The sequence below is a fragment of the Podarcis raffonei genome, chromosome 1 (assembly GCF_027172205.1).
Source record: "Podarcis raffonei isolate rPodRaf1 chromosome 1, rPodRaf1.pri, whole genome shotgun sequence".
Taxonomy (NCBI): Eukaryota; Metazoa; Chordata; class Lepidosauria; order Squamata; family Lacertidae; genus Podarcis; species Podarcis raffonei.
In genome coordinates this window covers 45,959,831-45,982,939 of record NC_070602.1, presented here as the reverse complement: position 1 = coordinate 45,982,939, position 23,109 = coordinate 45,959,831, and the positions used below count along the sequence as shown (strand labels likewise).

Genomic DNA, 23,109 nt, shown 5'->3' with positions numbered 1-23,109 from the left:
TTCATCCTGGATTGTACCTCATAGTGGCCTTTTGAGACTTTAAAAGCAGAGATGAGGAACTTTTGGCCCTCCAGAAGTTGTTGGAACTGCAGCTCATATTGTGCCTGATCACTCATCATGCTTCCTAGGGCTATTGAAAGTTCAGTAATATATAGAGGAGGGGCGTGGGTGGCCCTGTGGGTTAAACCACAGAGCCTAGGGCTTGCCGATCAGAAGGTAGGCGGTTCGAATCCCCACGAGGGGGTGAGCTCCAGTTGTTCGGTCCCAGCTCCTGCCCACCTAGCAGTTCGAAAGCACGCCAGTGCAAGTAGATAAATAGGTATCGCTCCGGCGGGAAGGTAAACGGCGTTTCTGTGCGCTGCTCTGGTTCGCCAGAAGCAGCTTAGCCATGCTGGCCACATAACCCGGAAGCTGTACGCCAGCTCCCTCGGCCAATAAAGCGGCTCCAGAGTCGGTCACGACTGGACCTAATGGTCAGGGGTCCCTTTACCTTTAATGTATGGAGGGCAGCAGATTCCCTGTCCCTGCATTAGAACATCTCCTGTTTTTAATAACGGCACTTTAAATAAAGGACAGCAAAATTTGGCTGTGTGGATCATGGTTTGAAATTACTGATTTTTAGAAAGCAGGGACAGTATGAAAATTAAACGCAGCCAGTAATCTCATAAATGTGTGTTTTTCAGCCGGGCTGCGTGAACACAACAGAGATGGACATCAGAAAGTGTCGGCGTATGAAAAATCCACAGAGGGTCAAAAAGGCAAGATTCCTCCCCCCGCCTCAAAAAAGTTAACGTTAAATTATGCCATACCTTTACAATAAGAATATCAGAGTTTCATGGGATGTTTTTGTTATATAGCAGGAGGCACGTGGCCATGCCAAAGATACATACATTTAAGTTGCTTTTCAGTTTCATTGAGGTAAATAAATTGTGAATACTCTGGTTTCACCTCAGATCATATAAATCTTTCGCCTTTTACTAGAGGTAGATAAATTGTGTGTACCAGTTGTGAAGAATCATACAACATAACATGTAGACCTGATTACTTCTTTTATTTATTTATCAGGTTTCTACCTTCATTGTAAGGTCCCGAGGTGGCTCAGAGCAATATAATCATGTAATTTTTAATAAAGTAAAGAATTAAAACAGTTTATATGCAATCATAAAAACAAATAAAGCCTTCCTAGAAAGCTGCATACTATAGATTAAAGAAACAGAAGAGGTTGGCGCCACAAAAACACCTTAAATGACAAGTGTATGTCAAGAGGTGTGTTTTCAGGATATGACAAAAGCTCGGCAAGATGCACCTCTGTGTGGAGGAAGTTCCACAATTCAGGGGATACCTAAATTTAGAAAAGTCACTCTCAGGCTGCCATTCCTCGCACTTCTGAGGATGGTGGAACAGTAACACCCAAGAGAGTTGGTAAGGATGGAAGTGGTCTTTCAGATATTTGGGCCTAAGCTGTTTATGGCTTAGCATTATATATAGGGCTGCTGATGTATATGGTACTTTACAGCGTAAGACAACCTTCCCCAATATGTTGGCCTCTATTTCTTTTCGACTATCCACCCCATTAGCCCCAGCCAATGTAGCCGATGGTCAGAGATGATGGGAGTTGTAGTCAGAAGCACCTGAGATTTAATAAGGCTGAAATAACATAATAATTAGGGGGTGAAAGGATAGGACCATACTCTGAGATATTTACTGTCAAATAGAAAAATGACCACCAATGGAGAGGAGGGGAGGGGAGGAAGGAAAGGAAGAGGAAAGGGATGAAGGTATAGTTGTCCTAAAACCCATTAACAACGCTAGTGTTTAAAATCATAATCCCCTTTATTATTATTATTATTATTATTATTATTATTATTATTATTATTATTATTATTTTGCTTACCATACTGTTTCTCATCTGTTCATTGCAGTCAGTATACGGAGTTACAGAAGACAGTCAGTCCCAAAGTCCTGTACATATGCCCTCCCAACCAGCTCGGAAAACAACAAAAGATGATGTCCGGAAGCAAGTAAGGAATCTTCTCTGTGACTTCTCATGTTTCTTTTGGAGATATTCCACCCTTTTTCCATTTCCATGTCACTATAAATAGGACAGAATATTGAGTAAATATGAAATTGGAAACTTGCCTCTCCCTCAAAAGAAAACACATGTGTTTAGAGTATGTCATAATCTGCCGATTTTTAAAGTTATAATTATATCTCTTGTACTGTTGTAGTTTGCTGTAAGCTACCAGGGATCCCCTGATGCTAAACAGGTTTCTTTGAGAGCAAGTCAGTTTATTTCACAGACACTTGCTTTCCTATAATCAACTTGTTCCTTCTTGGACCATTGCACTTCTCCATTCCTGTCATGTCCGGCCATTGACAATTCAGCAAACGGGGAAGTCTGGGTTTACAAGGTCCTCCAAATGCTCACCAGAATAGTCAGGAAGGTTTGGGTTGGGAGTCAACATCTTTAAGTATATTACAGTGTAAGTCATTTGAAGCATTAAGAGGTGTTTTATTTCTCTTCCGCCAGATAACATTTCTGAATGTGCAGATAGACAGACACTGTTTAAAAATGTCTAAAGTAGCAGAAAGGTAAGACTCCCCATTTACATATGTTATAATCGTTGTTGTAATGGTTCTCTGCTATCTGTTCTGTTTCCCCCTGTCAATAATAATAATAACCTATTATTTATACCCCACTCATCTGGCTGGGTTTCCCCAGCCACTCTGGGCAGCTTCCAACAGAATATTAAAATACAATAGTCTGTTAAACATTAAAAGCTTCCCTAAACAGGGCTGCCTTAAGATGTCTACCTTTATGTCAGGTAGTTGTTGTTCTCTTTGACATCTGGTGGGAGGGTGTTCCACAGGGAGGGCTCCACTACTGAGAAGGCCCTCTGCCTGGTTCCCTGTAACTTGGCTTCTCGCAGTGAGGGAACTGCCAGAAGGCCCTTGGCGCTGGACCTCAGTGTCCGGACAGAACGATGTGGGTGGAGACGCTCCTTCAGGTATACTGGGCTGAGGCTGTTTAGGGCTTTAAAGGTCAGCACCAACACTTTGAATTGTGCTCGGAAACGTATCAAATGATTCAAGACTAATTTCGTATCCAGGAATGAGCACCTGAGCTGGGCATTTCTCCCTTGACTGCTGCCCTCCCTTGCTCCTGTTGTATGCCTACTTTGGCATGAAGATCCTGATTTGTATTGAGTCAGAGCCCCCCATTACATCCAAACCAGCAAACTCTGGTTTAACGTGGATTAACAGTAAGCCCCAGTGCCCATCTATCCTATGTGGGGGTGTAGAAAAGCCACTAAGGGAAGACGCTCATGAAGTAGCAATTGCTAGCAGAGGAAGGGGCAGTGGGGGCGGCCCGCCCCAGGTGCACTCACTGAAGGGGTGACATTTGGCACGCCCTGTACCCGCAGCATTCTCCCCGTCCTCCTTCATTTTGACAGCTTGGAGGAGGCTTGGGAGTCCCGGGTGGGTGGTGTGCTGAATGTTCACCATGGGCAGCTCGCTCCGCCCCCGGCTGCAGGGTGCGCGCACTGCTCTGAGCACCCAAGCAGCTATCCTGCGCCTGGGAGGGCACCCTCTGCACCGCGCCCCCCCCCTCGGGTGTGCGCCACGCTCCCCTCCGGAGGAGCATATGCTCCGCCACTGTTTGTTGGCACTGTACGGGATCACACCCTCCCACTTAACAGCTGTGTGACTCTGTTAAGCAGAGACAGTGACCCTGCAGGAAGGAGAACTGCATCATGGGGTGTACCTTCTCCTGAGAATTAAGTAAGTAAGTAAATATTACATTTAAACTAACTAAATTTCCCCCCAGTTTATTACTTGATGAAATTTATGTCCTGCTCTTCCTCTCAAGGGAGCCCAGGATGACTCTGGTTACTTTAAAATAAGTGGCAGTTTCCAATCTCCTCTTTTCGGCTGTACCAGAGGAGGAAAGGGGGGGCGGGGAGCATGTGAGCACAAGGCATTGCTTTAAAGCATCATTTAGTGTTACATGTCAGAGGCTCGCAAGAGTGAATTAGGATGAAGTAGTTTTAAAGCCAACCCAAACAAGATCCTTTGACCTTAAAGTTGGGATAAAATGCTGAGCTGAGCATGGCCATACTTGTTGATTACGATGGAATTGTTGTTGTACGGTAGCCTTTCAGACTGAACCCACAGTTTAATAGCTTATTGTTTCCGCCGGGAATGTGGCAGATTAGCAGATCATAACGCATGAGGGCTTCTTTTCTCTTTATCTGTGCAGCATTAATTCCCAAGACTATTTTCCCTCCTAGAAGTCTCCAAACAAATTTTGCACTAGCAGTAAAGGAGACTTTGGCTAGAAGGAGACAAAGAAGAGCACATTGCAGTGTCAGCAAATCAGAATACTGTCCTAGTTGCACAATTTATGAGTGTGTGTGCCCTGAATTCCAGTAGCTATTAGGGATTGGGATGCAAAATGCCATTTTAAACAGCTTTTCTGTTGGTCTTCCAGAGGCCACAAGTATCGTAAAAAATACGTATAGAATCACAAAATTTAGTACCGCAGATATACAGCAAAAAAGGTGAGGAAGCCGAAAGATAAACAGCACTCCTGTTTTGTGTAGAAAGAGATTCTGTATCATTCAGCAGGGTTGGGGAGCATCAGAGGAAGTTTTTCACCAGGGAGAAGAAGGAAGAAATTCCTTGTGCAGTCACAGAGAAAGTAGATGGTGACTTTCCCAGACTTGCATGCTCCTAGATCTGCCATGTAGCATTGCACCAACACTAAGCAAAGTGCCTGCGATGTTCAGCTGCAGAACATGCCTGAAATATTCAGTGGATCCAGTTTTCCTTCCTTCCTTTCATCCCTTACTTTTCATGTCTCTGCAAAACCAAGGCTGACTTTACAATTTGCCGGGTGCAATTCACAGCCACTCGATAATAGGCTCATCCAATTCCATGAAATGGCTCTGAAGTAAACAGCTTGAACTGCAACCCACATTATTTTTAACTCCTTGTGGTGCCCGCAGTTTCATTGGAAAACATTTGAATTTCAGAAACTATAGTCCCCAATTGATTTTTTAAAAAAGAAATCTCTCCCCCCCCCCAGTGCTTCAGTTACTGTGAAAATGAAGGCTTTTCCTTGCTCCAACTACTGATCCACAGCGGTCATGAAACGTTATTAATGAAATAAGATAAGACAGGGAGGGACTAAGGACCCCGAGGCTTTATTGATAGGACCTGCATTTTGTTACGAAATGGTGTGATTGTAATGCCTTGTGAAATAACAACAACCTTCCTGTGACAGGCTGAAGGGAAAAAGAGCTCCACACCTCCAGCTCCACCATTTCTCATTAACACACACACACACACACACACACACACAGGCAAGTGATATAGCCTGGGTAAGAAGAATTAAAGTGAACAATTGGCCAGTGTTTGGAACCTAGACTATTCTCCCTAGCGACAGTTTGATTCTTGATTCTTATTCTTAGCTACAGTCCGTGCACAGTCTTAACAGTAAACATACGCGTTTTAGTAAATGCCGGTGTTCACATGTGGGTGCTGCAAACGGGTGGGGGAAGGGGGGCAGTGGGGGCAGGCTGCATGGGGTGTCACCACTGAGGGGGGTGACAAAATGCTGGGTGGCACTCACCGTGGGGCCTGCAGCACACCCAAGCCACGCATCTCTCCTGGAAGTGATGTGGTGGCTTGGGCACCCGCAGGCTCCGCGCTGCCCCAAACAGTCCGGCCATTGCCTCCCCCTCAGCTGTAGGGCGGTTGAGTGGGAGGAGGTAGGCAGACTCCTCAGAGGCCCCGTGGAGCGCCCTGCCCCGGTTGGCCCCGCCCCACTTATGGCTGGCTCCGCCCCTGGGTAGGCACCCAATAGGCTTGCTCTGCCGCTGGCTGCAAATCCCAGCTATGTGCCCATAAACATTCACCTGAGCAATAATCTGGCAAAAAATGTTGACTTGCCTTACGGAGACCAAATGAAAGCAATACAACTACTCAAAGTATGCACGGTGAATGGAGCATTTGTGGGGGGAAACTAAAATGATGTATCTTGTTGATGCATTTATTATATTAAGCGGGACACTAGAAACCAATGCGCACAAGTCTACAAAACTTAAATGTTTAACATCCCCCATTGGCATCTATTGGACAAAGCACCAGTTAATTTTCTGTTGAAATCAATGCTTAGCTCTGTCCAATAGAAGTTAATGGGGGCTTGCTTTTGTCCGGTACACTATATCTAGTTAGCTACTTTGTTTTTGATCAAAAACAATCATCTGCCTAACCCAGGGTCAGCAAACATTTTCAGCAGGGGGCCAGTCCACTGTCCCTCAGACCTTGGGGGGGCTGGACTATATATATATATATTGGGAGAGAAATGAACGAATTCCTATTCCCCACAAATAACCCAGAGATGCATTTTAAATAAAAGGACACATTCTACTCATGTAAAAACACGTTGATTCCTGGACTATCCGCCAGCCAGATTTAGAAGGCGATTGGGCCAGATCTGGCCCCCGGGCCTTAGTTTGCCTGCCCATGGCCTAACCACTTCTTTTTTTTAAGGAATGGAAACAAAAGTTACATTCCTGGGAACTTAGATAATACAAGGTAGCAGTGTTTGTTTTGTAACATCTATTGGAAGACAAACACTTTGGCATAGACTATGTATCCTATAGGAACCAGCCTTTTTACTGACATTTGTGCAGTACATGGGCAAATAATGAATACTTTTCAGATTAATGTACTTTTTAAAAATGGCAATATATATAATATTTAATGAAGTTATACGCACAGCACTCATCTCTGTATATTTTCTTTTCTTTTCTCTTGTTACAGTTTAATTACTTATTCAGATCAGTACATTGACTATGACCCTTTTATAACTCCTGCTGAACCTTCCAATCCCTGGATAAATGATGACGCTGTATTTTGGGACTTAGAAACAAGGTGAGAAATTAATATTTTTCACACTTCTTACTATTATTCATTTCTATACAGCTTTATAGTTTTACGGGGGTGGGGTCTCAAAGCTGTTTACAACCTACATTCATACTTTTGAAAGTGAAACTTTCAAAGATAAAACATTGCAGAGCTCTTTTGGCTGCACAGTTTGCATTATCTTGATGTAAAGGATTGACACGTGCCTATAACAGAGGGAGAGGTGAGATGGCAAGACCTTGCAGAGAACAGCTGCTGGCTGGCTCCTCTCTTCCCAGAACTCACTTCCAAAATCCTAATAGTCATTGTAACAATTATTATTATTTATATAGCACTATCTATGAACAGGATGGTTTATTTACAAAGGAGGGTCCCTGCCCAGTTATCTAATATTATTTAAGAATTGGTACCTAAATTTGCTTCTCCTCTTTATAAATTCCTTTGTCCCTTATTGTATCCGATCTGTTACATTGGATGTCATTATTTGAATTTAAAATAAGGGTAGTTAACTTTTCTGTCTCAGGCTGCATACAAGCCCAGAAGAGGGAATTTGTGGGCTCCCTCAAACTTATCATTAAATATATCATTAATTTCTTATTTTCTGAGATAAGAAATTTATTAGAGTAAGAGACCCTTCTGAGGAAAAGAATACGGCTGCATACTTATCACTCTCAGATTCTCCTTTCAATACATAAAACAGATACTGAATAGGAAATTATGCCCCCCCTCCCCAGAAAATCATAACTCACCCCAAATATTGCAGGTTGACATTTTCCTCTCTTGGGCTACAGAGTGGATTTCTTCAAATTATAAGCAAGTGTTTCTCTCTGATATCAGCTTTGTATCCACAAGCAGAGTACTACCTAGCTTATCTTTTTCTGACATTTTGACAAGGTAACAAATCATCTGTTTTCATACATACAGATTTCTCTACTCTTTGAAGTCAAAAGGATGTGTGTGTCCCCCTTTAATTTAAATTATCACTACAGGCTCACTAATGAGCATTTTGAATTAAGCTGTCACAGAGAAATATACGTTGGGAGACTCGAAAAAGAAACCCTGGCTGATCCTTATCTTTCTATCCTTTGAATAGCAAGGAGCCTTCTCAGCACCGGGTCAAAAGATGGGGCTTCTCTATAGATGAGGTGTTGAAAGATCCCGTTGGGCGTGACCAGTTTCTTCGGTTTCTGGAATCGGAATTCAGTTCTGAAAACCTCAGGTAAAGACCCTTCAGATACGCTAAAGATTTAGTGCTCCAAAGGTTGCAGTACTTGCTCAGCAGAAAAGTTCACTGATGTCAGGAGCAAGGAATGTGGGAATTGGACTCCTGTATGGAATGCTATAAATTAGCACGACAGCAGTGCTAGTCTGTATCTAAAAGGTACCCTTAAGGTACCACTAAGGAATTTGCCAAAATCTTTGTTAAAAGGCATGCTGGTTGGATTTTGATAGAAATCTACAATTCCCTCTAGAAGAAGGTTAATTTTCCTTATATGTTGGACTAAAATTAGTTATGATGCAAGGCAAAAGCTAAACGTGAGCGATCCCTGTCACCCTGTTATCATCATAACAAACACAAGCTGCAGTGACAGCTCAGTGTCAATCCGTCAGTCATTCATTTGCTTAGCATTACATGCAAACTCACATGCCTCATCGTTTTCAAAGGGGGCAGGAACAATCTCTGGACAGACATCTGAGACCCCACCTAGTGTTTAACAGACAGCTTTGTTAGTAGATTCCGATAATATATTTATATGCTTGTGTCAAACGGGGTCAGATTTTGAATCAGTGTTACTGAGTGAGCTAATCCACAAAGAGAACAGAACAGGCCTTATTACTAAAGCAATGTTTTCTGGGACGTCGCATAAGGCCACTGAAGCATAGCTTTGCTTTATTTATTGATAAAGGATGTGGCAGCACCTTGAGAACACTGTTCTGTGACCGCTCCTGCAGCTACAGCTAAAGACTAGTTTCAGAACCGCTAGATTAGATGCTCGTAGTTCTGCAACAGACGTCTTGGCGAATGCCCACACATATAACTAGGGCAGGAAGAAGAAAGGAATAACTGATATAGGGATAGCCAAAGGATCTCTGTGGCACTTGAATAATGCAATACTTATTTCACTGAGCCTAGAACTGAATGTTCAGTATAGATGGATGAGACTGGTTAGAGCCTTGAACTACTAGGACCAGGGAAACACAAGTTCAGCCCCCACTTGCCTATGGCACCTTTGGGCCAGTCAGTCACTATCACTTAGCCTAACCTACCTCACAGAGTTGTTGTGCAGAGAGATGGGGAAGAGGTGTGCTGATGTGAGCTCCTTAGAGGAAACTGCAGAATATAAATGCAGATGGTGGTGATGATACCGGAATAGTGCAGGGATAGTCCAATCACAGGGGAGGGGGCAATTGTGGAGTGCAGTTGTGGCTGATGAAGGAAGACCTCATCAAAATGCAACAGCCCCTAGGACCAGATGGGCTGCGGAAGGAGAGGCTGCTAGTTCTGGGAGTTCCAGGATCCTGTGGGAGGGAGAAGCTATTTCAGTATTTTGCCTATGGCGACAAAATGCCTAAAGCCAGCCCTGAGGGGGAGTTTCACCAGCTGTCTCCAGATTTTTCCTGTCAGAGATTTTTGTGTATTCGAACCAGCTGGAGAAATCTCCATCGTCACAATTAGAACTCTCTTTTCTCACTTTATATTAACCTAAGAGTAAGGTAATTCCTGAACCTTGAAAGCAAACATGTATGAATGCTGAGAAAAGGGACATTTGTGAAGTACCTAAAGACCTTAAGGGTAGTTATTAAAAAAAAGAGGATTCACACACACAAAAATAATGGAAGACAAGCAATTGGGTGGGTGGGGGGCTTTGTTAGGTTTACTAAATTCCCTTAATTTCAGATACTTTTTTATTTCCTTGTTTATTCCAGTGGGTAGCCATTTCCTCAGAACAGCACAGTGTTGTGAACACAACAAATGCCACCCCTGTGAACACATCAATAATATCCTTACCTGATACACAGGATGCAGAATTAGTTGCCCCTTCCTCTCCCTCCTCTCAGTGTGCTTAGGGCAAGGAGGAAGGACCACAGCTCAGTGGTGGAGCACCTGCCTTGCTTGCAGAAGGTCTCTGGTTCAATTCCTGGCATCTCCAGGTAGGGATAAGAAAAGCACAGGACACACAGGCTTACTGAGACCAGGTTCCCAGAGAGGAGCTCCCAGCTGCTTTGCCCCTTTTTGCAGCTGTGCTATATACAAAGACAAGGTTTGGCTTGGTGTGCAGTCCAGCCTGGGGCTCCTGGTTCTGCTCTCGCCTCACTAACCCTCAGCTGTAGCCAGTGTTTGACCTCAACTCATGGTCTCTGTACCTACTGCCTTTGACAGCCTTGGACTAAAATGCCTGTCAGCCACCACCATGTGCATAGACACCTGAGCTGGGAGTAGAAATGGTTAGTTGCGATGCAGGGCAAAAGCTAAATGTGAGCAATCCCTGTCACCATGTTATCATCGTAACCAACACAAGCTGCAGTGTCAATCCTTCAGTCGTTCATTTGCTTAACATGAAGGTTCAGCACAAAACTGGAAAAGATCCAATTGCCAAGACAAGAAATCAGCAAAAGTGATTAAACAATATACACTATGTATATGCTTAAAAGTATGCCTTTACCCACCTGGTGTCCTCTAGATGTTTTGAACTACAACTCCCATCAGCCCTAGCAAGTGGGAGGTACCAAATCTGGAAGGTACCAGGTTGGTGACCTTATATGAAATTACTTCCAACATGATAACAGGAAAAGACACTACTGCAAGCAAATATGTGTCTATAAAGAAGTGAACAACAACAATGGTTCCTATTCATCCTGGAGAAGAGTGACTAGTGGGGTGCCACAGGGTTCTGTCTTGGGCCCGGTCTTATTCAACAACTTTATCAACGACTTGGATGATGGACTCAAGGCATCCTGATCAAATTTGCAGATGACACCAAACTGGGAGGGGTGGCTAACACCCCAGAGGACAGGATCACACTTCAAAACGACCTTGACAGATTGGAGAACTGGGCCAAAACAAACAAGATGAATTTTAACAGGGAGAAATGTAAAGTATTGCACTTGGGCAAAAAAAAATGAGAGGCACAAATACAAGATGGGTGACACGTGGCTTGAGAGCAGTACATGTGAAAAGGATCTAGGAGTCTTGGTTGACCACAAACTTGACATGAGCCAACAGTGTGACGCGGCAGCTAAAAAAGCCAATGCAATTCTGGGCTGCATCAATAGGAGTATAGCATCTAGATCAAGGGAAGTAATAGTGCCACTGTATTCTGCTCTGGTCAGACCTCACCTGGAGTACTGTGTCCAGTTCTGGGCGCCACAGTTCAAGAAGGACACTGACAAACGAACGTGTCCAGAGGAGGGCAACCAAAATGGTCAAAGGCCTGGAAACGATGCCTTATGAGGAACGGCTAAGGGAGCTGGAGAAAAGGAGGTTAAGGGGTGGTATGATAGCCATGTTCAAATATATAAAAGGATGTCACATAGAGGAGGGAGAAAGGTTGTTTTCTGCTGCTCCAGAGAAGCGGACATGGAGCAATGGATCCAAACTGCAGGAAAGAAGATTCCACTTCCTGACAGTAAGAGCTGTTCGACAGTGGAATTTGCTGCCAAGGAGTGTGGTAGAGTCTCCTTCTTTGGAGGTCTTTAAGCAGAGGCTTGACAACCATATGTCAGGAGTGCTCTGATGGTGTTTCCTGCTTGGCAGGGGGTTGGACCCGATGGCCCTTGTGGTCTCTTCCAACTCTATGATTCTATGAACAACAAAACACATTTTCTTGACAGCGAAAGACGGGTACTAATCAGACTCCTAAGGCATCTTGTCCTAAGAGATGGTACAAAAGGTAATGATTGCTGTCTCTGTGTGACCTTATAAACTGTACTACAAAGAAGATGATGCAGAAATTCCAAGGAGCTGAAATAACTTTGCCGTTTGTTGACATCAGCGTCTGTAGTCTCTTAGCCACTAGAGGGTGCAGATGCTCTACAGGTACTAGTTTCTGCTAAATTCAGGTGGAAGATCTCTGACATCGTGTGGATACGAAAAGGACTACTATATTCCATAGGCCTAGAGAAGAACCCGAAGCCTGACTGACTGTAGAACTGTTGCTACTCACCGGTGTTCACAAGTTATACTGGAAACCCTGTAGAACTGAAAATTATACATGGAAAGCTTGCCACACACCTCAGAATTGAGATGTAAATGTGAAGCATGTTCTGTTTTCCTCCTTTAGGGGATATCATAGATGCAGTGTCCTGAGCCACACTATGAGCCACACTATGTGAACAGGGTCTGAATAACAACCCAATTATAGTCCGCCTAATACCTTGAGATCTCAATGTTTTTGTTTTCTACATCCAACATAAGAAAATGCTCCTAGTCTCAGGAGCTGGACAATCTATTCTGGATGAATCATACATGCTTTCATGATCCCTGCAAGTGTCTGAAGCTTTGGCACTGTAAGCCAATCTGAGAAGCAAATCCAAGCTGCACTGAGCTCAGAGAATTGGAAGTACAGGTGTCACAAATAAATACATTTCACACCAGTATCCTTTAACATACTGCTGGCCCTGATCAGAGCAAGTGTGATTCATTATATTCCCCATTATTTGGGAGGGGGAAATGAGTTCTTTTGCAAGACTGTGGTTTTAATTTTTTATAAGGCTCAATTAATATGAGCCTTAGAAACAGTAATTTGGGTGCCTAGTAGCTTAAACAAGATCTGAGAAGGGCAACGAACGCAAACAGCAGAATCCTAGGCATATCTTCTCAGAATTAAGCCCCACTTAATACATGCATTGTATTCGTATGCTGCCTTTCCATGGTTCAACCCATGCTCAAGGTGGCTCAAAACATGAGCATATATATGTGGGAATCACTAATGACAGCTATCACTTCACTGGAAAAAAATACAGCTTTTGGATTACCCTTATCACTTTTCATTCAAATAGATTTGGTATATATAAATGTTTCTTATGATGAGCATGCTTTCAAGAACAACTATTACTGTACTATGAAGAAATGGAGAATATTCTCCCTTCCGGATGGTATAAATTGCATTACATGGTTATCTTTAGCAGACACTAGACAGTGATTATATAAGAAGGGGACATTATGTGGAACATATTTCTGCCACATCCTGGTGGGTTTTGAATACTATTCTCACAAGTAGCTCCTCTGACTTCCCATGATTTGAATGTCTTTGTGAAGACTACAAAATTAGACTCTTTGGCTAGAAAGGGTGCAATCTACTGAAGTGCAGTCCCTCATTGGATATACATTAAAATAAACAGTAAATATACCCTGGGTGGGTAGATTCTTCCTAAGAGGCAAAAGGCAAAGCACAGCCTCGATTTCTTCTGTGCAGATCCTTGCTGGTAACAGCCAGTATGGAATTTGACTAGCAGTAACTTAATTTGTGGTTGTGGTTAATATTAAAACTCAAAACCCACTTTTCCTTCTTTTTTTCCAAATACTCGCAATGGCATTTGCCATTTCTAAATGGCTGTTTATTCCAGGTCTGCGTCCTCTTTGTCTGTTGTCGTAGGTTTACGTTCTATTCTGCCTGCCCACTGCCACAACTGTGTGCTGTCTGTAAAGAGAATGTAGTGAGGAATCCCTTTCCTCTGGCTAGGCAGAATCCTTTCTCCTCAGGCTGTCTTTAAAGTGTGGGAGAGCCATTGTAGCAGCAGAATACCTTTGTCCTATTTGCTGAGGGGCTTTCCATGCTTGACATTGCCTTGGACCGTCACCATGTCCGCTCCTTATCCCATTTACTCTGCAAACAGAACCTCAGAGGAAGTCCATTTTAGGACCCTCCTTTCTTATGCAGGTTTGCTGATCACATTGCACAGTAGTCCTGCATTTCAGTATACGGAGGAGAGCGTGTAATTTAGGCTGGGTTAGGTGTTTTCTTCCAGGATTACAAGCGCTCAAAATGGGTCTGTGTAAACTGTGGCTCCCAAGGACGGGCTGCACCACAGCTGATCATTAAAGTGTTCCATATCTCGGATGGCTTATCCTCCTTCCTCTTTCTCCTTGGTTGCCATGGCTATGGGGGAGGAGGACCGGAATGGACGGTCAATCAAACTGCAGGCGGTTTTGAAAGGCAACTGTGGAACAGCCCACCAGATCCTGTCACACAGATGGCTTTAATACTTCTTGCAGGGTGGAGAGATTGTTAAGAACAGGAAATCGCAGAATACAGCTGCCTTTTGGGGGGCAGGGGGAGGTACGAAAAGAGAAAACTTCACAAAGCTCAAGCCAAATGAATGGAAAATGTCTTTTCCCAGCATTAGCAACATGGCTGAGGTTTGTGATTAAAGAGAAGGGCAATCTTTACTCTCTTCAGTGGTGGAGAAGGAGGGAGGCACAATGGATGTACTTGTTTGCATTTATATCCCACTTTCCTTTCATCACAGAAAATACATGCAGTTCCCCGGTGGTCACCCATTCAGCACAGAGCAAGGAACACACCTTCTGAGCTTCAGCAAAGCAATGACCTCATGACCTTTTAACGCCATGCATTTCTCAAGCTGCTCATAAAGGGTTTACCTCCAAAGTACATGCAGCATAGACGCCTTTGGAGATTTATTTATTTTGGGGGTCACACATATTTAATCATCATTGGCGACTTGCGCATTGAATGAGCTGTCACAGACCGAATACCGCAGATTGCATTTCCGTATCACCTGACACGTAATGTTTTTACATGATGCAATTTCAGCTGCCAGTGGTGAGAAACCATAGTAGACAACTGAGCCAGTCCCTCTTGTACCACCTACAAGAAAAAAAGCAAAATGGTGACATGCAGAGGCTCCCAGCTCCAGTCCTGGGCGTCCTCAGTTAGAAATATCAGGTAGCAGGTTCTGGGATTGCCCTTTGAAACCCTGAAGAGTTGCTCCTTACACAATTGCTTGCCCTGACAGCTCTTGTCTAGGGTTGCCCAAATTGGATGGAAGTTGCAGTTATTGTGAATGCCCACTGGGTGTCATTATCACTTTGTGCAGATTCCTGACAAAGCACTTTCTTGGCAGTAGGAAAAAGAGGTTTATTTCTACAGTTACTTTTAAGGGGCACCTAGGGGGGGATATTTTTGTTACGCATGTGTAGGCAACATCCACCCCACACCAGTGTGAACACATCCAGTTGCATCAATATGTCATGTTAAGCACTGATAAAATGTAAAGGCAGGCCTCATTTGAGTTTCCTCTGGTGTGTTATCAGCTCCAGATGATTTATATTGATCCTGTTGGACAAGCATATGAGCACATTATAAGGAGTCAGCAACTCAGGCACGCAGTGTAAAGCAGCAAATTGTGTATGGCAAATGTACATGTACAAATTGTTTTTTTGTTTCTTAGATTTTATACCCTGCTTGATTGTAAAAAAAAAAAAAGGCGGTTTACAAAAGATAAAACAGTAAAATCAAGAAAAAAACATAACCCTACTTTAAAATATAAAAAAGATAAAATACTAAAACAGATTAAAATTACCTCAGCATTCTAGGCACCTGTGTAGACTTTTCTAAACAAGCATGTTTTTAGCAAGTGCCAAAAAGTGTACAGTGAAGGCGCCTGCTTGATCTCAATAGGCAGGGAGTTACAAAGTCTGGGGTGCTGCCACACTAAATGCTCAAGTTCTCCGTTCAGTACAATGGAAGGAGCGTCTCCACCCCCATCGTTCAGCCTGGACACTGAGGTCCTCCTCCAAGGGCCTTCTGGCAGCTCCCTCACTGCGAGAAGCCAAGTTACAGGGAACCAGGCAGAGGGCCTTCTCGGCAGTGGTGCTCTCCTTGTGGAACACCCTCTCTGCAGATGTCAAGGATAATTTTTAGAAGACATCTGAAGGCAGACCTGTATCAGGAAGTTTTAAATGTTTGGCATTTTACTATGTTTTTATTTGTGCTGTAAGGTGCCCAGAGCGACTGGGGACACGCAGCCAGATTGGCAGGGTATAAATGATAAAATTATTGTTATTATTAAATGCAGAATGGGTATTAGGTGGCACCTGTAGTAGTGCCAATTCTGCCAATCAAAGTGGTTGACTGGACACCTGTTGGGTAAGGCCATCTTATAGGTAACTGGTCCCAAGGTGTTAAGGGCTTTACATATCAATAGTAACACCTTGAACTTGGGCCAGTCTCAGATTGGCATGCAGTGCAGATCTCTGAGCACAGGTGTTATATGCTGGCAAGGCCTCACTCCTGTCAGCAACCGTGCTTCAGCATTCTGCACTAACTGCAGCCTCTGGATGAAGCACAAGGAAAGCCCCACATAGAGCACATTGCAGAATCTATCTTGAATAAAGGCAATTTCACAGATGAAGTTTTTTATAAAAGAAATCCACTGTGTTTTCTATCAGTTCTTTACATGAATGTAAACTCCACATTGGATTTAATGTACATTCCATCTCAATTTATCTCTTACATTAACAGCATTTCCATGTTGACTCAAACCACAATAGACTCAAATGCACCACAATTGCGACCACTTTCCTAGTGGTTAGACCTATCACATTTTGGTTCTTGCAAAGTTTGTTTCACGAGCCACTGGATTAGTGTAACTGAGTTGCGTTTAACATAATTTGAATATTGGCTGCATAACATGTCAGCTTCTGTACTATAAATGAATTTTCTTTAATGTAACCTTCAGTGGAGCTAGGACTGGGGTTAGCCAGTGCCTTGGTAGCTCAGGTTGAAGCACATCTCTGAGGCGAATTTTCCCTGTCTTTTCCCTTGATACAGGTTTTGGTTGGCTGTCCAAGACCTGAAAAAACAACCATTGCAAGATGTAGCTACCAGAGTGGAAGATATCTGGCAAGAGTTCCTCGCTCCTGGGGCCCAGAGTGCCATCAACCTGGACTCTCACAGCTATGAGATAACAAGCCAAAATGTCAAAGATCCAGGGAGGTACACATATGAAGACGCACAGGTTCGGACTTGGGTGTCATTCCTAATAGTGCACTAGAACAGAGGAGGGGGTGTAACTTTTTAATTTCAGGTTGGGCAAGAATTGTGTCAGGAAAATGTACTTGTGTTTAGCCAGTTAATATATACAATGAGGACTACGGGCAAAAATACAAGAGCTGGATAAGCCAATTCACACTATAAATGTATTCTCGAAAAGGAACTAATTGGATATGCTCCCAAACCTAGCTCATTCACAAAATCCATGGGACTTTTGTTGAATTTGCTCCTTCTACCAGAAGGTTAGAGTGTGTTGCTGGTAACACCAAGGTTGCAGATTCAATCCCTATATGGGACAGCAGCATAGGGGGTTGGTCTAGATGATTCTGAGGATCCCTCTCCATCTCTGGGATTCTATGATACACCCCCCCCCCACACACACACAAACCTGGCACCACACTTCTCTATGTCCCATTAGTGCTTGAAAGTGTTTGAAGCAGGAACTGAGAGATAGTTCTCCTTTAGCATGAGATAACCAGTGCAAACACATTATAATGACATATCACGTTTTCTGGGGGTTGAGCCTTGGCACTGAAAACAAATTTCAAGGGTGAGACCTGGCACACCCTGGCTCAAATTAAGCAGCGAGTTCCCACAGGAGTTCACAGACATTGCATTCCTGTGCAGTAAGCCAGGCATAATTAGGTAAAAGAAAACAGTGATGTGGTAGGGAGGATATGAGGCTATTCTATTAAAAAACTATGCAAGATGGGAAAGAGAACAAACAATGGGAACATCCTTGGGTTGGCTGGGGGAGGAAAAGGTTTTGCTATGCAGTACTTATCTTTTTAAACTGAGCCCTCCCGTAAATTGAAGAAGTTATGTTAAGCCCTAGAATGTGTAGAATCTTCATCCAAGGGAAGATCAAATGGTTCTTGCCTTCTTAATATCAGCTCATTGAACATCATGTTTGCATAGGAGGTGATGCACAATAATTGCTCCATGCACCCCAGATTTGGTGGCTATCAATGGCTGGACAGAGCCTATGCATCCTGGGATCTACCAGAGTGGCCCCTGTTCCAGAGTGATGTCCAGCACATGGAGAGAAGGGCCTTATTTGCTTGCTATGGCTCTTCTCCATGCATAGAATAAGTATGTGCGTGGTAGGCAGCAGCAGGCGCTACCTGCTGCCATTTCCACCATGAAAAGCCAATCACCACGCTCTGCACAGGTGTGATGGCAGGGCTCCATGCAGCGAGGAATTCTGAATCCTTTTGGGGTATGCTTGTGCGTTGGCCCATGTAGCAGCAGGAGTGGGAGTCTGCTGCCACCTCTCATAAGTGCATTCATTCTACATGTGGGGAAGAGCCCAAATGAGTGAACAGGGCTCGGAGGTATGCCCTGGAAGGAGATGGGGTTAGTGAGTGCCACGCCCCTCCTTCACTGCAGGTGGGCTCTGCATGCATCCACATAAGGCTTTAGTCCTTAGCTGAATTTAAGGAAGTCTCAGTTACTTGAACTATATTGTCCTATGGAGATTATTTATAGGAGCTAAATTCTGATCGCTGTTGGGAAATTTAACCCTGCTTCTCATATTCACGCACACCTACCATGTAAAGAGTTACCATTTTTGCCAAGCATGTGCAGAAGGCAGCAAATCCAGTGGGATGAGTTTCAGAAGTGATGCCCATCACCGAAAAATAAACAAATGCAGATAATGCCTATTTGATTAGCAGCATGCCCAAATGTAACTGGTGTGGCTGGATCAGCTGAGACATAGAAATGGGAAGCAGCCAGGCATATATTTTAGGGAAAGAGAGAAGAGCTGGATTGGTCCTGTTGCTTTAGAAGGCAGTGGCACCTAGAAGAAAGACATAGCAGCCCAGATTGTTTTTCTATACAGGAAATGAAAAAGGATTTCCCCCAAACGAGTAAGCGCATAATGATAAACGCATCGTTCAACATGTTGATCTGCACTGTGTTTCAGAGGCAATGCACTGTGGCTTTACAGCATACGATGTATCTCCATAGTGGGCTTTAAAACAGCATTTGACAATCGTTACAAGTCCCCCCACCCTGATAACACAGGCATACGGCAAGCCCAGATGGTAGTTCTGTTCTGAGAATTACCCCACAGCCAAAGCCTACACCCACAATGTGGTTTTGCCCTGCCTTTCAAGGGATACAGATCCGTATCCATTATACTCCTCTGCATATGTTTTTCACTTCTAATTCCCCATAGACGTGACCAAATATATCATAGTGCTGACACTTGCTGGAATGTGGCCTACAGTGCTGACAAGTTATTGTTGTAATGTAGAATGTTTGCTATTGTAGGCTGTTTGAATAAAGCCACATCCTGTCCCTCTACTCCCACTCGAGTGCCAAAAAAACCCGAAACTGCAAGAAAAATCACCATATTTCCCCTGCAAATATTTCAGCTTCTGGGCAACATGCTCTTCACAGAGGACTACATGGGGAGGATAAGGATGTTGTGGTTTCTTGGCTACTGATAAGATGACTGAGTCACAATTTAAAATAGAAAGAGGACAGACATTATATGGCTGGGGACCCTGCAGAGAATCTGTACCCTTCTGTTGGGCTTTTGTGTAGGTGAACATTTTGCAACCTGGAGCCCTTCAGGTGTTTTGGAGCCTGACTTTGGGCTATTTTGGCTGGGGCTGATGGGATTTGGGAGTCCAAAACATCTGGGGGGGGCCACCAGATTGGGTAAGGCTGGTGTGAACTAGCCAACTTCATTCTCGCCAACATTTCATAGGTGAATCTTTGTGGAAACTTTGTTTTTTACTCCCAAGGAAAATGGTGTTGCCGCTATACTGACACAAAGGATTCATTGACTGATCAGCTCTCACCTTCCCACTTTACAATCACACATTTTCCTTCTCAATGTAGGGGGAGATTGAATGGTATACTTGAATAACTTATGCTATTGATGATATGTATTGATGATATGCTATTGATGATATCCTATTGATGATATGTATATGATGCCACAATATATAACTGCTGAACTAAATCTCCTGCTAAGAACTTGTGACTTTGATCCTGCCTTCTTAGACCCAGTGTGTACCTGGATGAGAATTCAGTGTACAGTGGTACCTCAGGTTAAGTACTTAATTCGTTCCAGAGGTCCGTACTTAACCTGAAACTCCTGCCGCTGCCGCACCGCCGGAGCACAATTTCTGTTCTCATCCTGAAGCAAAGTTCTTAACCTGAAGCACTATTTCTGGGTTAGCGGAGTCTGTAACCTGAAGCGTCTGTAACCCAAGGTTCCACTGTACACAGTAGGGAGAATAAAGCCAGCTCTCAAAGCAGGTGCTGACTCTGACCATTTCTCGTCTTTGCATCTCTACATGAATGGTTTTGTAAATAACGGCCAAAACCCAGAAGTAACCCGTTCTGGTACTTCTGGGTTTCGGCAGTCCATAACCTGAAAAAATGTAACCTGAAGCATCTGTAACCCGAGGTATGACTGTATCTAGAAACAGAAAATGAACTCGCGGTACTTTTTTCTTCTATGACTATGTAGCTACAAGTCAAGCAGCAAATGTGTTTAATCCAATAGCAAAGCCAGCTATTCCTATAGTAGAACTACTAGCATTGAATGTTTAAAAATGTGGCTGCAGGTGGAGTTAGAAGAATAAGAGTACATTTAGGCAGCTGCCTGCTTAGCCTGAAGTGCTTACATGAGACCAAGCAACTTGTGACACAACAAATTGAGCACCAGTCATGAACCATTTATTGTGACAGCCTCTCTGACAGCCTCCATTTTTGCAGTCTTGGGCAGGCAGAAAAAGCAAGCGATCTATAGAACCCTAATATGGGCAGGTACAACTCCAAGATTAAAGGTAAAGGTACCCCTGCCCGTACGGGCCAGTCTTGACAGACTCTAGGGTTGTGCGCCCATCTCACTCAAGAGGCCGGGGGCCAGCGCTGTCCGGAGACACTTCCGGGTCACGTGGCCAGCGTGACATCGCTGCTCTGGCGAGCCAGAGCCGCACACGGAAACGCCGTTTACCTTCCTGCTAGTAAGCGGTCCCTATTTATCTACTTGCACCCGGGGGTGCTTTCGAACTGCTAGGTTGGCAGGCACTGGGACCGAACAACGGGAGCGCACCCCGCCGCGGGGATTCGAACGGCCGACCTTTCGATCGGCAAGCCCTAGGCGCTGAGGCTTTTACCCACAGCGCCACCCGCGTCCCCACAACTCCAGGATTACAGTGCTCTAAATATGGCTTCCTTTGTCATGTCTCTCATGCTGGTGGATTGCCCCCCTCAACGTTGCCAAGGGGTTAAGGATGCTTTGTCCTCCTGTTTATTTCCCGGATGAACAAGGGGCCTGTGAATAGGACCTTCTGCCAGTGGTGGTGATATTAGTGTCAGTGGCTGCCATTATAATTGCCCATGATGCACCAGAATCACATGGTTTTGCCCCGGGGCCTTTTTGGCAATTACAGTAGTGGCCACAAGCCTATTGGCAAACCAGGTAAGGGGTCTCAGGACAGTGGCATCAACAGCAGTGGACCCTCAGCAGAATACTGCACGCTGCAACTGCAAGTTGTTCAGGCTGTCTCTTGCTTTTCCAGAGAAGTTATGAAACGCAAAGGAAAACCTCTTTTCCCCTTGTTCTTTCTTCAAGCACTTGAAAAAAAGGGGGGGGAGTTCTTCGGTTTGCACAACAAAAGGAAAATAGGGATGCTTTCTTATATTCTGATTAGCTCTGTTGAATACTCAGCGCAGAAGACAGAGATAAAAGTGACACAATTTTAAACAGTTCAGCTGTTCCCAGGATGTTTGTCTAGTACATTCAAGGCCCTGACTGGCTGGTTGCCCACCCCGTCTCCTAGCCAGGGTTGTTGTTGTTCAACGGTTGTGTAGGAGGAGAGGGAGCCTTGAGATCTTCCTGCCATGGATTGATTTGAAGCAGGTGCCTTATCGAAGCAGCCTCCATCTTATCCCACCTCCCACATACCCATCTGGAGTTCAGGGTAGCTGTGGTTTTGTGTTCCTTTCCATTTGGTTCTAGAAAAATGTCCTTCATCTCTTCCCAGAGATATGGCTTGTGCGTAACAGGAGGGAAATGCGGGAGCCATATCTTTATAGCAAGGTTTTACTTCCCTCCCTCCTCAGTTGTCAGCCTTGGTGCTTGGAGATATCCTCCTAGACTTTTCTGACTGATTTATTAGCATGGCGGGGAGGGGGCATAGGTTATCAACCATTATATCTTCGTGTTCTTTACTCTTTATACTCACAAAGTCAATCATATTGCAACACCAACCAACAGCCCCATCCCATTTTGCCACCTGATGTGAAACAGGAAAGTGCTGCCGGCCTGCCACAGCCTCGCTTGCTGGGATTGCGCAATAATGGCTTCCAGTGTGATCTCATGAGATTTGTGGAGCTCTCACGAGATCTCACTGGAAGCCGCTGCCATTGCTTCTTCTTGCTTCTCCAGGGGCGGGTGCCTAGGTCTTCCGAAAGCTTTAGTTCTTCAAAGATGGGCCTTCAAAGTCTAGTCTGCTCTTCTGGTGGTTCCCCACGCCCCTGAGGTTCAGCTGTCCTTCACTAGGGCCAAATCTTTAGCATGGCAGTCTCTGCCCTGTGGAACTCCCTGCTAGTGGAGGTTCAGCTATCCCTGCCTTCTGAAAATGGCAGTATTTAGGCAAGCCTTTGCAATATGGATTTCTCTTTTTAACCAAACATCTGTGGTGTTTCAAATAATACTTTATGGATATTTGTGGATTGAGTTTATTATATATTTTAAATGTTGCAGATTAGAAATATTTAAATGAATGAATGAGTAAATGAATAGTACGACTTCTAGAAGACATCTGAAGGCGGCCCTGTATAGGGAAGTTTTTAATGTTTGGTGTCTTACTGTGTTTTTATATTTTGTTGAAAGCTGCCCAGGGTGGCTGGGGCAACAAAGTTAGATGGGCAGAGTACAAATAAAATAATAAAACTATTATTATTATTATTATTATTATTATTATTATTATTATTAGTCTGCCTGACAGAAGATATGAATGGGATAGCACAGGCTGTCATGGTTTTGTTACTAGGCCTACTCCGGTGTCTTTAAACAGCCTGCTACATGAAGTTTCCCCGTCCCATTCTTCGCCATGCCAGAAAAAGGGCAGGAGAGAGACCAGCTGGACTGAGTTACATTTTCAGTAGAAACAGATGTAACCTTCAATGG

At 44.0% G+C, this 23,109-nt stretch overlaps 1 protein-coding gene and 1 long non-coding RNA gene across 8 annotated transcripts in view; one reads left to right on the top strand and one right to left on the bottom strand.

Moving 5' to 3' along the window:
* Positions 1-23,109, top strand: part of RGS6 (regulator of G protein signaling 6) — a 213,815-nt gene that overhangs the window by 161,771 nt on the left and 28,935 nt on the right. For 5 of the 7 annotated variants that reach the window (XM_053384436.1, XM_053384419.1, XM_053384428.1 and 2 more), the window contains 6 exons: positions 684-767; positions 1,932-2,021; positions 2,531-2,592; positions 6,832-6,942; positions 8,027-8,152; positions 16,728-16,914. In XM_053384436.1, coding sequence (XP_053240411.1) covers positions 684-767; positions 1,932-2,021; positions 2,531-2,592; positions 6,832-6,942; positions 8,027-8,152; positions 16,728-16,914 — 660 coding nt within the window. The remainder of the gene's footprint in view (positions 1-683; positions 768-1,931; positions 2,022-2,530; positions 2,593-6,831; positions 6,943-8,026; positions 8,153-16,727; positions 16,915-23,109) is intronic. The other 2 variants (XR_008329955.1, XR_008329956.1) reach the window with 1 other exon arrangement.
* LOC128411898 (uncharacterized) lies at positions 683-8,059 on the bottom strand. The gene is made up of 3 exons (XR_008329957.1): positions 7,683-8,059; positions 1,932-2,092; positions 683-767 (listed from the first exon to the last, which is right to left on the bottom strand). It is a non-coding gene; the product is annotated as an uncharacterized LOC128411898 (long non-coding RNA).